The 17,914-nt window shown below is 37.1% G+C and overlaps 2 protein-coding genes across 2 annotated transcripts in view; both read right to left on the minus strand.

The window, feature by feature from the left end:
• The window catches only part of LOC118421508, a 12,437-nt gene extending 5,922 nt beyond the window's left edge, over nucleotides 1–6,515 (minus strand). The window contains exons 1-8 of the mRNA XM_035828824.1: nucleotides 6,420–6,515; nucleotides 5,881–5,922; nucleotides 4,768–5,022; nucleotides 3,388–3,792; nucleotides 2,960–3,001; nucleotides 2,077–2,340; nucleotides 1,196–1,567; nucleotides 169–354 (exon numbers count right to left, since the gene is read on the minus strand). Of these exons, the coding sequence (XP_035684717.1) occupies nucleotides 169–354; nucleotides 1,196–1,567; nucleotides 2,077–2,340; nucleotides 2,960–3,001; nucleotides 3,388–3,792; nucleotides 4,768–5,022; nucleotides 5,881–5,922; nucleotides 6,420–6,453 (1,600 nt within the window). The 5' untranslated portion in view covers nucleotides 6,454–6,515. The remainder of the gene's footprint in view (nucleotides 1–168; nucleotides 355–1,195; nucleotides 1,568–2,076; nucleotides 2,341–2,959; nucleotides 3,002–3,387; nucleotides 3,793–4,767; nucleotides 5,023–5,880; nucleotides 5,923–6,419) is intronic.
• A 938-nt stretch (nucleotides 6,516–7,453) lies between these two features.
• LOC118421194 (spore coat protein SP87-like) lies at nucleotides 7,454–17,819 on the minus strand. Its single transcript, XM_035828356.1, has 7 exons — nucleotides 17,714–17,819; nucleotides 13,634–13,694; nucleotides 13,189–13,363; nucleotides 12,852–12,902; nucleotides 12,723–12,760; nucleotides 9,233–9,511; nucleotides 7,454–7,770 (listed from the first exon to the last, which is right to left on the minus strand). The coding sequence occupies exons 2-7, from the start codon at nucleotides 13,692–13,694 to the stop codon at nucleotides 7,454–7,456; spliced, it is 921 nt and encodes a 306-aa protein (XP_035684249.1). The 5' UTR covers nucleotides 17,714–17,819.
• Between the last annotated feature and the right edge of the window lie 95 nt (nucleotides 17,820–17,914).

Consider the following 17,914-nt stretch of genomic DNA (forward strand, 5'->3'; position numbering starts at 1 on the left):
AGAACGGAAACTAAGAAATGTATAATGAAATAAATGTAACTGAAACAGACACATAGGGTAATATAGTAAATGATACAACATATAAATCTATCAATATCATTAATCCTTAAAAAATCGTTATTGGCTGATAAGTTGTGCAGGTTAGGTATGTATGTGAAAAGGGCCTACGTGCACACTGCAGCTGGAACTGCTGCGGCCGCCACTGTCCTTTCCAACAGACCAGTGTATTGAGACCCTTGCATTTTTGGAAGCCTGGAAGACACCTGTATGTACAAGTATCAAGATGGCTGAGACCAGTTGGGCTTCCAAAAGCAATGACCGAGCCTGGGTTTGGTGCTGGTGGCCATGGACAAGCTAGATGAAAGAAAAGAAGCAAAGATAGAAGAAAAGTAAAATAAGACGAGGAAAGGACATTTTTTGAGACTTTGTTATTGTAGCAAGAATAGAAAATCTATCTTGTTTTCTCCATTGTCATTGAAGCACGACTTGTTAAGATGATTAGAATTGCACAGTGGGGAATGTGGACTACGATGTGGCAGATTGATTTTGAATCTAGGAAAAGCTTTTTTTATGTTTGGCTTGCATATGCAATATCAGATTTATTCTTTGTCAACTTTGAATAAAACATACTGTTAGAGACTCATTTGTGGTCGTTTTGGGATTTGAAGAATTTTTCAACCGACGAATACATAACTTCACAAAACAATTGAATCCAGAACTGTTACTTTTTGTCATGCAATCAATTGTCTGATCCAATGAAATATAAATCAAGGGGTGACCAGGGGTTACTTAACGCGTGCTTGTAGCTGGTAATTTTTCCAATATGCCTTTCTCACGCGGCGGCCATGATAGATCGAAAACGAGGTCAATGAGGCAAACAAAAGCAGTTCAACCAATGATAGCATGGCATTTAGGAAATAGAGTAATAAGAGTATGGCTGCATGTTCAAATATTTGCATTATTATGTTTTTATTTTGCATCTCTTAAGGGACTATAGGGTCAGTCTACGCTACTCTTAATTGCGACATCTTTCGGTTCGTAACACAATATTTATTGTTTGATCTTGTATTGTGAAAATTTGTGTGGTTTGGGGAAAACTAATTGAGACGTGATTTTAAAAATATGCTTTGTCTGTTTGCCTCATTGACATTGACATAGTCTTTGATCTATCATGGCCGCCGCGTGCTAAAGGTACCTGGGAGAGGAATGAAGACCCAAATCCCGAACCAGAATTCACGACGTATGATCATGACTTTGATTACAGGGATCACCACTCTAATGCCACAGATGATGTAGATCTCATAACATGGGACTGGAATAATCAGATATTCGCTGAAACTGATTTCCCAGCAAGCCATGAGGAAGAACGGTAGCCTTCGAAGGGTGAAGCGCGAGTTGAGCCGTATGGAGTAGATCGCGGTGCCGCAGTTGGTCGGGATGACTGTCTGAAGGGACACCGTCTGCCTCATCTCCATATACCGGTACTGGAATTGGCGTAGGTAGCGCTCGTTGTACGAAGGGAAGCCGGAGAGATCACCGAGTTGAATCTCGTTGGGTAATTCAGAAGCTGCAAAGAATACATTTTACATTTATGTGAGACACAGCAAAGTACTCTACAAAATGTTTGTATGTCAACAATGATCCTACAGCTGTTTAGCTTTCAATAGAAGTAATGGTCACGCAAGTAGTAAGAATGAGATCAAAATATCATTCATGTCAGTTTGTAATTAAAACATGGCTCTACGGTACTATTTATCAAATTAAAGTATTTGGAATTCAGTTAGATACATAGACTGAATATTGGGAGTATTGGTCATTTGGAAGCTATTTCAGATCAATCAAAGCCTCAGTCATAACAGAACATAATAACTATCATTAAAAATAAACGCTCCAGCAATTCTTATTGAGTCATTTCTTCAAAATCAGGCTTGGGATGGGGGCAGTGAAATGCCCAAAAAACTTGGAATACAAAAAACAATTACTGGTTCACCATCCGGTCATTCTAATTTGTCAATTGGAAGTCAGATGCACAGACCATAATGAATGAATGAGAGCAACGTTTCAATGACACTATACCATTTGGATCAAAGTCTTCTAGCAGGATGCTGGTTTCCTCGTCTTCCGGTGATTCCTGGTACGTCAGGACCCACTTGTCCTTGAAGCCGTTGACTGTGTCTGTCACGGCACCCTCCATGGTAGAGAGTGCGGTATTACTTTGACCCTGCAGTTCCTCATTATATACAAACCTGAACTGATCTACATAAAGTTCGGATGCCATGTCTCCAGACACTGAAGACATGAAGTTGTCCATTGCCATATTCAAGAATGATGATGAGTACCCTAAAATTAGAGACATATAATTAGCATCTTCTATACATACATGTATATGTAGTAAGCCCTACACAAGCCCGTTCCTTAAGGTGAATATAGGGCTTTGTCACTGAGTGTGATCAGAACATACACCTTAGAGCTGGCAATAGAAACTTAGAATATGATATGGTGAAATTGGTGACTAAACCAACCATCGATATATTTCATAATGGCCAAAAATGGCAAATCAGTGATTTGCTCTTATGTCCAGCATGGAACAAATGAAAACATATACGTTTTATGTGGCTTCTACAGAGTAAAAATCTACATATATGTTTTTTTATATATCATTTTACTATTAACATTTTTAACATTTCCCTGGTCTTCATTTTAAGATTTCATTGCTGATAAAAAGTATGTTAAATTTGAAAACATTTTTAGTATGGAATGTAAAATCCTACCAGCAACTTTCATCTCCAAAACGTCATAGCCCATAAACACCTAAAAGGTTAATGTTAACATTCAATATTACAATCATATTCTAAAATAATATACAAGCCTTTGTATATGTTTTATCTAAAGTGAACAAGGCTAGTATCAAATGAATGATATTACATTGAAAGCAAAGGTATTAAATCATGTAAAATACCTTCATAAGGAGCTATAGCACCCATGTCGGGATCTGGGCAATCTAGATGAGACAAAATGAATGAAATTTTTTTTTTATGATATTAAGATAACAGCTGTCAAATTTTAAACAGATATATAGATAAAAGAATTCATAGAGAGAGAAAAGGTTAATCATATATAATGGTACAAAGTAATTATTCAAATTGAGACAGACTTGGTCTGTAAGTCATTTAAATTTAGTTTACAAAATGTACAATCAACCATGGCAACCATATATTGCAATGAATCATACATATCTTTGAATGAGTCTTCCATTGCTTTCCCGTCGATGCTAGAAATTGCTTACACAGTAAAACATTGCATCCAATTGTAGTTGTAGTTACATTGCATGCCATGATTGGATCTGATATATAATTTGATTGGCTGTCAATTATTATATTTTGGTACCTGGAAGTGGCTGCACTGCCCACACAGGGAAAGCGGTGATCCACCAATACCTGACCCAGTAGGTGATTTGTATAAACAGCAGCTTGACGTAGATTCTTGTAATCAGAATCCACTCACAAACAGGTTCACCTATCCAGAACCAGGTTTGAGAATAGCAAACTACGGGGACAATGATGACCGCTTCGCACTCTATTGTAACACAGGCCACGAGAACCAGGGGTACCTTAACTAGACTGAAATACGCATTCAGCTGAATTTCGGTTATGATTTCGCAATCTGGGATGAAGTCTGGTATGTATATAGTAAGCTTCAATGCTGCATAACGCTGTTTCAAGAGGTACAGTTTATCTTTCAGTTCATAGCTATAAGAGACACCCGAGAAGTCTAGGTCCTCTGGCAGCATCCCTGTATCAAGGGAAAACAAAGCAGTACATTGAGGATATGAGTGAGCGGTATCAAATGTTGGCCCTAGCACAATACATTGTGACTAGAATATCCCTCACTAAACATGGTTGATGTCAAAACAATGATCACACATCTAATAAAGTATCACAATACGGTTATTCTAAATTCTCTATCAAGCAAATAAAACCACACAAACCTGGAACCTAAAGTACAAGTTCTATTAATCAGTGTCAACATGCAGTGTAAAACTAATGGATGTATTCAATCTTGTAGCTTTTTATATATATTCCAAGAGTGGCATGGACTATCAATGCAAGTCATCATGAAGTATCTTCCATTTACAGTAAGTTAAAATCTTGTCCGAAATATTGCAGTGTATAGAGCCCCGTGCGTCTATCGTTGTTTCTTTATGTGGGACCAAGCAGTTCTACATGTATATGGACTATATAGCATGTGTTTGCATTTAACTGTCCTACTCTTTCCCATTGTGCTAAATAGAGAGAGTAGGATCACCATGATTCACCCAGGATTTGAACTCGTGACCTCCCGATCACTCTACCCACCAGGCCGCCACAAGATCGTCTAAGTCTATTCTACTACAAGTATTTGCTGCCCTTGAAACCTACATTTCCTCTACAAAACGGCTCTACAGTTAAACCACTTAATTCAGTCTATACTGTAGCTGCCAATCTGTTACTGAATAGTACGTAGACTATAGACCTCTGAACCCCTAGTTCCAAACCTATATGTCAAGTTTAACTTATGTTTTACTCAAGAAGGTTTGCCTTTATGATTTAATATTGCTATTTCAGTTGAAGTAAACAATTTGAGTTAATTATGTGTAGGAGAAGTGTAAATGTATGTATGTGTTGGCACCCAATATCAGCTAAGCTGCCTAGGTCTGACTTGTATTGCATGTCTGCTATATCTCAATAAATCGAATTAAATTAGGCTATTGCATCGATGCACATGTACCTGTCGCGGGGTCAAAGTCTTGAAGAAGAATGGCCAGTTCGTAGCCAGTCTCAGAGTCGGTGTACTGCAGGACCCAGACGTCATTCATAGCTTTGATGGTGTCCGTGAGATCTCCTGTCATGCCTGACAGATTCTCTCCGTCTTGGTAACTCAACTTCTCAAACTGTTCTTTGACCTCATCGAATTTTACCTCACCGGCATTCGGATCGGATCGATAGTACATCAGAGCTTCGTACATGGCTTCATAGTCGAAAGCTGTCAGACAGAAATATAGAATCTGTTTTCTCCCAAATTGACTGTACGTCTTTTTCATAAAGTATATGCCATCATAATGATATCACATTCCATTCTGTTGCTTCTTTCAAAAATATTAGTTGAAATGAAGGTTCTAAATGCCATTCAGTTAGCACCAAACATGTCAAAATGTAAGTGTAAAGCAAATCTAAATACAAGTAGATCCCGAGGTAATTTTGAATCATCTTTTGTACTCATACGTATACATAGATGTTCATCACTTTAAATTTTCGTGGTGTTTTTTTTTGTTTTGTTCTCGGACTGTCATTCCCATTTCAGACTTTGAAAGATTTAGCCCCTGGACATCAATATTATTTCACATATCTTAGGCACATATGACATGGGTTCACACAGTGACTGGCATGGATAAATATGATATCATATAGAGAGGTCAAAAGTTACAACAGGACTATGAAAAAGAACATTCTGAAGCAAGAAAGGATACAATTGTTCATACAACATGTAAAAGACACTACATTTTGTTCTGCTAGTTGTGCAGGCTATACATACTCTGTACAAGCCATTTAATGTGGAATTAATATTTATTGGATTTAAAATAAAATAACACAGAGCTGTAATTCAGTTCTCCACTGCGTATCATTGTCTATATACCTACATTTGGATTATGACAATTGTGTAAATGTTTCCCCTGTCATCAAATATTTATAATGCAATTGATGGTAATTGTATGTACATACAATAAGAAGGGGACAGATAACATAATCATGTGTACCTTAAGATTAGAAATATTAAAGTATTCACATCATAGTATCAGTATTTAGTATTTGTAAACATAATAGCTAAACTATAACCTTGTACCTCTGTCGCTTGGTATGGTTGCCATCACGGGCAGTCCACAACCTAATGTGTTGGAAAAAGAAGTCCTTAGCGAATAGAATAATTTGTTTCAACGGTATCAATCTAGAAATATATCGACATTAACAACAACAGTTAAGAAACACACAACAGTTTGTGAATGTTACATAGATATACTTCAGTCTGCTAAGTAAGCTTAAAAAACAATTGATTTCAAATCACTATTAACAAAAGATTGTGTTTTCTTGAAGAACACTGATGCTATTTCCCTTAATATAGCACGTATAATATTCAAAGTTTTATGCATCTATTTACTAATATGTAAATGAATTATCAATGTACAATGTCTTGATAGCAATCTGTGTATGCGCCTACATGTGGCACATGGAGTCAACAAAATAGTCACAAATTTATCAGTGAAACTTTTGCTTTTTTTACATGGTTCGTACATGTACAAGGACAGTATTTTCTATACAACGCCCTTTGTATTGGATCCAACACCTGTTGGATATGAAAAAGTTTGAGGTTATGTGGTGGCGTACCATGCTCATCTGTTGAAGGTGGTGGGTCCGTCATGGGACATGGTGTTGGAGTAGGAGTAGGAGGCTCTGTAAGCTCTGTACCGATTGGCGGAGAAAATAAATTACATCAAACACCCAAAGCAAAGCAGTTTCTGCATATTTCTTACGTAAAACCATCAGGAAAAGCACATTTGTTGTCATTTGTTTTCCCATTTCAAGACGAAAGTCAAGAGGACTTTAACACTAGACCACTTTTGGACCATTAACATTCACATTATAATTTCTTTTACCCATGGAAGAGAAAAAAAATCAATTACATTACACTTATATGTGTGTCTTTTAAGGAAAATTATGTTTACTGCCCATCTAGCTCACCACTAGAGCCATTGTTGTTTGAAAAATAATAAGGAATGCATAAAACAAAGGTGTGTCAAATACATGATAAAGATGACATTCAAAAGATAATCATACCGATTGATATTGTTGCAGCACAAATTTACTTGATTTTATTACTCTGTTGTTTCCAGTAATAAAATGATTCCCCCAGAACATTCCAGTCACGAACATTGCATATCATTGCAGGCTTTTAACATCTTAAGAATGTATAAAACAAATGTGTCAAATACAGTGTAAAGATGCCATTTATAAGATGATCATGCAGATTGGTACAACATACATTTTGGTTGCCTTTATCATATGTCCCTTCCAGCAATATGATATTTCTCCACACATTATTCTACTGGTCACTGCAACACTGCTTAACATAAGGAATGGATAGAATCTTTTGTCTAAGACATGATGAATATGTCATTCATAAGGTAATCCTACCAATTATTGTTTGTTGCCTCTATTATTGTTTTGTTTTCTCACCTCACCGCAACTTTTGTTTTTAGTAATGAAATAATTTCCAAATATCATTCAAGTGACCAACATAGCTAATCATAGTTAAGATAAGGAATGGATAAAACAAATATTTGTAAATAAAACACATTACTAATTGATTCGATTAATTTTGCTGTTTTAGGTATACAAAATTTCCCCCTCACTTACAGCATTCAACCACGCCAACATTGCTTATCGTGGTTGGGGCATTCCTGATAAGTACCTTCTTTACAACAGCATTCCCTGCCGTCGTCACAGTAGCACTGCTCGGGAGGCATCCAGTTCCCATCACAGCCTTCCTCACTATACCGACACTCTCCGTGACAGTCTGATCCACAGTTGTTCGTCTTTTTTGGCACACAGCAACGATCGCCTTCCGTCGGACAGGCACAATCATCCCCTTCGGGGGCCCACTCGAAGTCTCCAAAACACTGGAACAGTTCGGTGGGATCACGGCACGTGCCGGTACAGTCTACTTCACATGGTATTTCTGGGAAGGGGGGGATGTTAAGAAGGCGATGTGTCGTTTTTTGTCTAATTGTTTATTCAGAAACCATCATTTTCATTCTTTCCATAGTATCAAAAAAGAGCTACTAGTCTTGTTTTGATTTTTTTTTTAACTAGCGAAATTTAAAAAATTGACTTCCATGCAGCAATGTCCTTTCCTTTCTCTGCTTCTTGTTAACAGTGCAACAAAGCACACATTACATAGTACTATATATGATATGTTTATGTTTATTCAGAAATGTGACAAATACATAACACAGACTCAAAGGCAGCATTGATCATATGATATATATGGTATAAAACTACTTTGTACCAAAAACGTTTAGACAAGATAAAAAGGAATACTATAATGAAATGTAAACTTAGTAATTTTCTCTATGATATGTAAGGATCTGAGTTCAAATCAGAATTTTAGCAATAGACCAATGATTGATGATTATATTACCCTTAATACGTATCTGTTAAGATGGTGATCTTGATTATTTGTAACGTTGGCCGGAAATAAAGATATTGATCAATTCTAGTACAAAATTCATGAGGCCACACAGACTTAATTTTATGGATGACATCCAGAGGAGACCCCAAAACGAATGCGCGCGGGCGAAGAAAAATCCAGCAAAAATAAAACGTTCTGCTTAACCACAGGGCTAAACATCCAGACCATTATTTCCCAGGCTTGGTTTCACTTATGATTCTCGTCAAAAAATTTAAAAGGCATTCCAACTTACCCAAGGTAAAACTAAGTTTAATCAGTTCATGCTACAGCAGTACACACACGGAGAAGCTGAGAAAGCTGTTGGGGATGTTAACACGGAGAAGCTGAGAAAGCTGTTGAGGATGTTAACCATATTGCGAAAATAATATCAATGGCAGCAGATCTACCATGCATTAGAATAAATTCGGGTCTCCAAATGAAAATGGAAACCCGCTTGTAAGCCATGGTATGACCAACAGTGCGGTGATCTAAGGTCAAAAATTAGAATTCTTGCCGCAGAAATAAGGAAGTATCCTTGGAGACAAAACACAAGACAGGCGTGCACTTTAAAAGTGAAAGAATTCAAAAAGTTAATCAAGATGACAAAGAAGCATTATAATGAAAAGAAAATGACGCAAATTTCTAGATTGTCTAAAGAATACCCAATAGAATTAAGTCAGTGGGGCCTAACCCGTAAAGAACATTATGTTTAGTAAAGCGTGTGAATATTGATATTAATATTTTCCCAAAGTTATCATAGTATTTTATGCACTTTGTTCCGCATCATTAGTACAATTTTGCTGCTTGGGAAACTTGAAGAATAAATCAATCTTTTTGAAAATCTGTGTCAATGGCATAAAGAAGCGGCGATTGCATTTATAGCTCATAACAAGTATAAAAATATGACTTGATTACTGTACAGTATTTCAAACAGCAGAACAGATACAGCGGGCACTATTCAAATGACTACCTTTTTTGCAACAGCAGCGCGTTCCGTATGGGCAGGGACACGTGTCGGCATCCTCCCATTTTCCGCTACAGCCTTCGTTGTCCATATCTGGGTCAGGCTGCAGACATTTTCCTGAACAATTCATTGCGCATGAAGGCTCATCAGGTGGTACACAGCAAAACTCGCCTTCTGGACAGGTGCACTGGGAGTCCGAAGGAGCCCGCCGGCCGGCCGGCCCACTACAGCCCAGCATGCCTTCCTTCCAACACTTGCCATTACAGTATAGTTCACATTCCGTCTCTGTTGGGGAAAATTACGTGGTCTGTATTTTTTTGGTATTCTTATAACCATACACAGTTTGGCCTAGAAATGTAATATTTTAAAATTTACCATATTATATCTTAAAGCAAATATTTTCAACCTTACATCTAATATACATTTGACTCTAATCCGAGTATATCTATAACTCCCATGTCTACATTGTTGTTTAGTTGCTTTCTTCATATATAGACTGTATAGACTGACTGACAGTAGCAGAAGCAGTATTGGAGAAAATTTAATTCTTCTATGAGTTTGTATGTACTTGTCTTACAACTTCTAAGAATGTTTATTGAGATTAAACCATTGGTATGAGTTATATTTGAACCTTTGTGTCTTGTTGAAAAATACAAGTCTTCACTATTTTTGCCGAGATTTGCACATTGCTGTCTAAGTTAACTAAATTATTTATATTTAAAAGACTGTGTCTTGTTCAGCAAGGTCTAAGTGGACTCCAGCAAACAATGCATTGTTTACTTCGTAACAGGCATTTGTTGTAATTGCTGTCATAGCAACAAGTTATAATTGTTTCCAAAAGAAAGGCCCAGACTTTAAGAAAAACAAGATTTTAGTACAATATGCATGAATAGTAATAATTAGTACTAGTTTTCTTTACTACACACGTCCCTGATAGATTGAATAACAATATATCGACAGCAGTCACAGTAGGAACCAACATGAAATAGATCTATATTCATCATTTTACCATCAATAGTATTGTTTTGTAAACTGATACGGCACAATTGTTATCAAAATATGGGTTTCATGTAGTTTTTAAGCAAAATACGGGTTCTCTTCATTTTTACCTCCATGAAATGTCATGGAATGGAGGTTATATTTTCTGTTATGTGTCTCTGTCTGTGTAGATGATTACTCAAGAACGGCTGGATGGATTGGTTTCATACTTGTTGTGTTGGTGGGGTGTGATGAAAGCTCGAATCGATGAGATTTTGGGAGCCGTATCTGTCGTTATAATTGATGTAATAATATCAGAAATCACCCCTATATTTGAGATATATTGGTACAGGCATCTTGCTTTATGTGTTTGTTAATGGGCTTAGCTCCAAGCAGATGGTGAGGTGACAGCTGTTTGGGGAATCCCGAGTTTTTTTAATATGATAATTAGTTTTATTTATGTCTGCTTAGGATATCATGGAGATGTGAAGCGTAAGTATAATTGTAAGAAGTTGAGGAACATTTAACGATAATGCTTAACAGGTATGGATGTCTCACATACTGTACTGCTGATTTGAGTAACATGGTGATTAAAATGCCATTAGGTCCTCTCATCTGGGTTGGGTGTCAGAAGTTTTATGGGCAATACAGATGTTCTGATTTTGTTACGATAAGGGACAGTTGTTAGTTGTCTCTTTCGCGCCAATGGTACTTGTTTTTTAGCAGACGGGGTTGGCGCCAAGTATTCATCTTACAGTTGGTGTAGGGCTGTCAGAGGAAAGTGTGCATCTCGTTTTTGTACCGTGTGAACAGCTGATGTTATGACATATTGGTGGAAAATCAAATCACCATCTGACTAAAGTTGGCCACATCCCTTCTTCTTTCTGAGTTTCTGAGGCACATAGTCGAACCTCAATAATGCTGACAACCTTAGACAGTTTAAATGCCAAACATCAAGCTTAAGGAACACCACGCTACCATATGCCGTCGACCTCTTAAACGCACATTACACAATAAAGTGACACATTTTGATAATTACTAATCAGATGGACATCCTCTGTGTCCTTAAATAAATACACCACTACTTTCCCATAACATTTATATTATATAACCATTACTCTCAAATACAACCGACTATAAACATACATACCATCCACAAAAAAGCAATAAATATTTCATGGAGGTATGAGGTCCCCGAACTCTAGTTGTGTATAAACTATGGTAATGAAGATTAATGATTGACACAGAAACGTATCAAAATATAACTAATAGATTAATAATGAAACAATTGCAATAAATATGTGCATAAAAATATGATATGATAAAAAGAACCACCAGAAAAACATTAATGAGTAAAACAGAATGGGGTCTGTTTGGAGCCCGCACGGTCAGATTCGTCGCAAGAAATGTATCGGTCTGATGAGATATTACCCTTGCCAAGCCAATTACAATCACAAGTATGGTTGATTTTGGTGTCATCAAACAATACATAATACAAGTCTTAACGCTATGTCACAATTTATAAGATTTATTATAATACTTAAAGTTTTCAGTAACTGCATGAATTCAGAAACTGGTTAGAAAACTTGAGTATGTACATGCTTTGGGACTCTAAGAACTACCTGCATAACCAGCACGAATAACAATTAATGTAAATAAAAAATACCTTTATTCCACATTTTTGTTCTAACAAGTTAAGTACAGATCATAGCTGCAATAAGGAACAATTTGACATCTTAAAAGATATGGTATTTTATCACATCTACAGAGACCAATACAGGCTTGTATGCGGAGGTTCAACTTCTTCTTGCCTCTTAATTTTTCCATTTAGATAGCGGAAATCATCTTGCATACAATTATCGAAGAGGACATCTGTCTCGTCTGTGTATAAAGTACAGCTTAATTAGTGCAAGTAAAATCCGTAATTGTACAGGTATTTCTGAAGATGGTGACTACCTGCCTGCACATGGCTTGGCCTATGCACTGGGTATTATATTCCTCTGTTGCCAAACTGAAACGCCTTACAAATCTTACACTTACAAACGAAAGATGCTGCCAGGAACACTTTAGAAATTTATTAGGATATTGTTTTCTGTGGTCTTGAAGGAAAAGTAGCACAGGTGATATTTGTTTATCACAGGTAATCTATGATGTGTACCGGTGTGTAAAAAACTTTTGTCTGGATATTCTCATATCTACAGCTTTATTACAATTACGTAATGATGTCATCAATATGTTATTATTATCATCACATTATTCATATGTTGAAACTAATGTGATATCAGATTATTCATATGTTGAAACACTGTACATAGGTAAATAATCATTGCACTTAAAGAAGATACTGAACATAACATTCTTGAAATGAATAATGAGTTTCATTGTTAAAAACCATTTTGAATTTTATGATAAAACTAGATAGTAAGAAAATGTGTTACAGAGTCCATATTTATAAATTCAATTCTTATTGTAAGATGAAATTGGAAATTGAAAGATACATATGTATTGATTCACTAACCTTTAGGAATCTGGCAAATGTACTTGTAGTAGTAGTCCCTGAAATTAGAAAGCATGGCAGTTATTATAAACCAAGTTTATAAAAATAGAATCATAAATTGGCAAAAAGAAGATGTAACTTTGCCCTTACGGTGGGTATTCCTCCACACAGTCAGCAGAAGTCTGAGGGTTGATCCAGTACCTGTATGATAGCAAAACAAAGAATAAATTGCATCACTGCATTCCCAGATTAATATACAAATATGCTACATTTCCTGAATTATGAATACATAGCTATAAAAGCACATATGCATTTTTCCATGGTTACATTTATGAAAGGAAATAGTTGAACTAAATGTAAGCTTTATTGTAGTTACCAATGCTGACGGGCAGCACAAAGCAGCATATCGGTACAAGCTAGTGTACTTATGAAGTTGCAAGGGGAATATGTTGCCAGAAGGTGTTGCCAATGCATTAAAAAGACTTACGGACAAGGCTCGGCACTTGATGTAACCTCTCCCAACGTTTCACAGTCGTCAAAGGTGGCCAGGGAGCCACCTAGGTATTCACAGTCCCACTTCGCCTCGTCTATTTCTTTCTTATCGTTCGAGAAATAGTAGCAAGTCCCGTCAATGGCCTCAAACCCATCGGGACAAATACAGGCTACAAAAAGATACATTGTTTTCCATTTGTTATCAAATCTATTAGTGTTGTGTTATGTTGTTGAATGTAGTAATTAAGTCAGCTAACGGACATGTGTTGCACCTACTTCATTCTATTTCTTACGGGAGGAGGGAATTACATATTTCATCATGTTTGTCTTTTTTACATAACTGTTCCTTATGATTGGCCAAATTTGAAATCCTGTTTCTCCAGCAAATGGAAACATATGCAGCTCATTGAAAAGCAAAGAAAAGAAATGGTATATATTACGGTCATCGGTCAATGCCGGCACAACCAGGAACAGAAGGAGAAGAAAACATCGACCCTCCATCTGAAAAAAAGATGGACTTAGTTTAATACGCCAAAAATTCCAAATCCTCACGTGTATTAAGATGGTTCCAACTAGAGGTGGGTACCGGTACAGCAATTGAGGTACAGGTACGGTGACGGTCAAGGTCCAGAAGATCAGATTCAGCAAGAAAAACTGGGTCCGACAAGAAAACCGACTAGTTCAGACATATATCTTCACCCTACAGTACAGCTGTTTTCCTCTTACCTTCTGACACAATGATGTTAACAGAGATGTAGCATCCTAAAAAGGTTCCATGTCATTTGGTGTTATTTGGTGTTTCTTTTGGCTGGAATAGAAGCCTATCATCAACATGATTATGGTGACATACTCTATATACAATTGATTTAGTCTGAAACATTACAACATGGCAAGTCTTTGCTAAAAGTGACTATAACCTAGACCTAATACTCATCGCAGAAATCGTGCAAGTGATGAAGAAACAAACTGTCTTTTCAGGTCAAAACTACTGGTGGTAGGATCTGGTTAGACAGTCAGGAGACGATTCATTTTATGGTCTCATTGATGATCACTCCAAGTGGGTACTAAAATAGATCCGAGCCAAAAAATAAACGACTGCATGGACGCGTGTTTTCAGCGGTGGGAAATTCTCTTTTAGCCAGCCGAACTGGTGTCAAAAGTTAGATGGGTGAAAGCTTGTTTGTAACTGATAAAAATTAGCAGGTAAAGTTTGGCAGCATCACGCTAGGTCGCGGAGGAACACAGTCCTGGGTTCTGAGTGGTGCGATTGTACATGACCAGCGAAAAAGTGCCTCATGCGGGGATTGACTAATTGTAGTTTGTAATTGCTATAAACAAAGCACGTATGTCAATTTGACGTTAGCGATTTACCACGACATAGGGTAAAGGTGCTCAACATAGAATGAAATATATGTTGATCTTCGCCGTAGCTTCATTATGTACGCTTCTATGTTAAACACATATTGTAACATAGACGTCTATGGGAAGAAAAAACTCATCAATGTCAATGATACCTTAATTCACTGCACTCTAAAACGTCAATCAGCTGTATGGCATCTGTGAGAGGCATGCTTCTATATCATATGTGGTACATTGCATTAATACCAAATATTTTGAGGCAGATTCAAGCTTTCCAACTTTCAAGTTGCATCACGGCGTTTTCTTACATTTACAATATCTGTATCAAATAAACATAAGTCACTCCAACACAATTATGAGTAACGCCGAATACACCACTTCCAATAAACTTCGGTATGTTGAAGTGAATGTATTAGAAGAATGGTAATTTGATTCAAATGATTGTGGAAATACACCAATAACGAAAATACCGAGTAGAATACCATGATCTAGCCAAGACAGACAAAGGGGGCGAATTGCGAAATCTTGTAGAAAGGGCCGATCTCGAGAAAGAAGATTTCTTCTTTAACCATGAACACCACCACAAAATCATTTGCACAAATACACACAAAACGGATATTTCAAGCAACAAGCTATAACGTCATGAGATGAATTGCAAAGATAAAAACTGCAAGAATTATCTTTAGATAGATATATCAAGGAATGACCATCTGATACAAGTAATCATGGTAATGAAAGAACAACAAAAATACCAAGTAGGACACAATCTAGCCAATAAAGACAAGTGTAAGAAATCGCGTGACACGGAGAAAAGTTCATTATGCATCTAAAGCTTGCCTGTTGATGACCAGAAAATTCACCTACCTTGAACTGCATTCAAGTACTGAAGTTATGCTACCGGTAAAATTGAGATATTGGAATAGCCCGGGTGTTCCACGTGGCATTGACAAGATTGAGCATTATTTTACCCCACAAGTTTGTGATTTCTGTTAACGTTGTGTGAGTGTATGTGTGTGCGTGTGTGTGTGTGTGTGTGTGTGTGTGTGCGTGTGTGCGTGCGTGTGTGTGTGTGTGTCTGACTGCCTGTCTGTTTGCTATCTGTGAACAGCAAAAGTCGAGAAGTCTTAGATGGATCCTGATGATATTTCTAAAAGGCCATTGTATTTTTCCAACGACATGCCTAAATTTGAGACATTTTTAATATTAAACATATGCCCCAAAATCATGTATGGGCACTCCAGAATTGAAAATCATGGTTAGTGTAAGTGTCATATCGCGCGCATTGATATTAGCTGTGTTCCCTGAAAATCACGACCCGCATTGATATTGGTGGTGTGCCCCAAAACGCCTCGAATCTTTTTTATAGATTTTTCGCTTCAGGTTGAGTAGTTGAAAAATGCGCCCAAATTCCGTAAGGTACTTTTTACAGATTCGTTCTAAAACACCGCTGCTTCGCCGTTCTATATTAAATATTCAAGAGGATCATGAAAATTACACAGGTTTTGTACATAATGAATGGTGTGGGATTGAAGACGGAGTACAAAAAAATATGCCCCGTGCATAATGAAACCAGACAGAGGGCCAAAAAGACACTGTAGTATTGCTGTAGAGAAGAAAACTGCTTTTTCCGGTTGCCTTTTATTTCATTATGGTTGTTGATTCAATGTAGCATAGATGGCTACCCACAGTCTAGTTTCAGCGTGAATCGGGTTGAATCTCGGTTGCTAAGTATTTGTGTGGAAGTTGGAAGCTACGGCTGAAATTTATCGTGTCAGCTGCATGCCAGCATTTTGTTCAATGCTCAATCTTAAAAGATAAGAAAATGAAGTGTTTTATGGCCTAACTTTTGTTAAAGAGGGAGTTACTCCCACAGTAAGTCAAGCCTGTATTACCATGTCTAAGGGATGTTTCTGTGCATAGTTATTTAGAGAATGCCCTTCATATACCGATTGAGGGAGTAAGCGCATATTCAGTCTTCCAAGATTAAGTCTATATTCAGACCACTGGACTTACTATGGGTGAAAAGAGGAGTAAAGTTCATGGTATGTAATCCTTACATCCAAAGCTTGTAAGGTAACTCAGTCGTAACAACTTTAACACTTCTATCGTTGAGATCAGAATAGCTGCTCCGATTCAGGAATTACAAGAATATACGAAAGAATCCAAGAACCGGTGCAATGACGGTCGGACGCGAGTTCGATCCTGGACGAGTCGACGTCAAAAAAAGTACTGCTTTCTCTTCTTAGCACTCAGCATTTTGGTATGACACAAACCACTACCAAAGTGTACTAGCCCCCTGCTGTAGTGATTGCACAAAACTGTGTAGACCAGGGCTATAGGAGCGGAGATGAGCGAAGCCAGATGCACCAATTGATGGGGGAAGGAATTTGTAAAGCTATGAAAGTCCCTACGTTAAACGTTCTTCCTAGCCTAAGTCTCTAGTAAATCATTTATCGAGGATTAATATTGCTTTGAAAAGACTTGAATGAAAAGCCTAAAACAGCTCCGGGCAATTTTTCTAACGTATAAATCATTTCAATCTTGTCGTCGGCACTCGACATAATTCTATAAGTCAGTATTTTAACACAATATGTTACCAGAAGTCATTAATTTGTCTTCTTGAAATGTAACAACACGAGAACTAAATTCACCGTTAAGAAGTCTACTAGTATATGAAGATAAATGCAGATTTGTGGAAAATAAAATCCAAGCCACTGAGCTCATAGAAGGTGTTACAATCATATCCCTTCAAAAACCCAGCCGATGCACGCAAAAAATGCAAGATAAAATAGAAAATGAAAAAAAAAACAATTCCACACACAAATGTAATAAAATTGTCTTCGTTCAATGTAACACAACACGAAAAGTAACTTCGCCGTTAAATATTTATATCAAGATAATTGCAGGTTGGTGGAAAACAAAATTTTAACCACTGCGCTCATAATAGGAGTTACAATCATACCCCAACAATAACCCAGCCAAAGCACACAAAAACACAAGATTAGACATGGAATTAAAAGCAATACCGTATACAACATGTAAAACGTTAATCTGAACATTACTAACAAGATACGAGATGGCCAAATAATTCTAAATCTCAATCTCCATGTTACAATGCTTCCAGGACATTTCTTGTGCGGCCAATTGGAATGTTTACCTACCTTGGACTGGCGTTGTTCTCTTCTTCACCTCGAGTCGGATTCTGGGGCGGCGGCTGAGATTCTCCTGTATTTGACTGTGGCAGTTAGTACATGCCGGATATTACACGTGGCATGTTATGATTGTAATATCTTATGATAATGTTATGAGGACATGATATAGAACTTCGGTGTCAACCCCTTTGAGCATGCATTATTTACCGT

Source organism: Branchiostoma floridae, chromosome 8 (genome assembly GCF_000003815.2).
Source record: "Branchiostoma floridae strain S238N-H82 chromosome 8, Bfl_VNyyK, whole genome shotgun sequence".
Taxonomy (NCBI): Eukaryota; Metazoa; Chordata; class Leptocardii; order Amphioxiformes; family Branchiostomatidae; genus Branchiostoma; species Branchiostoma floridae.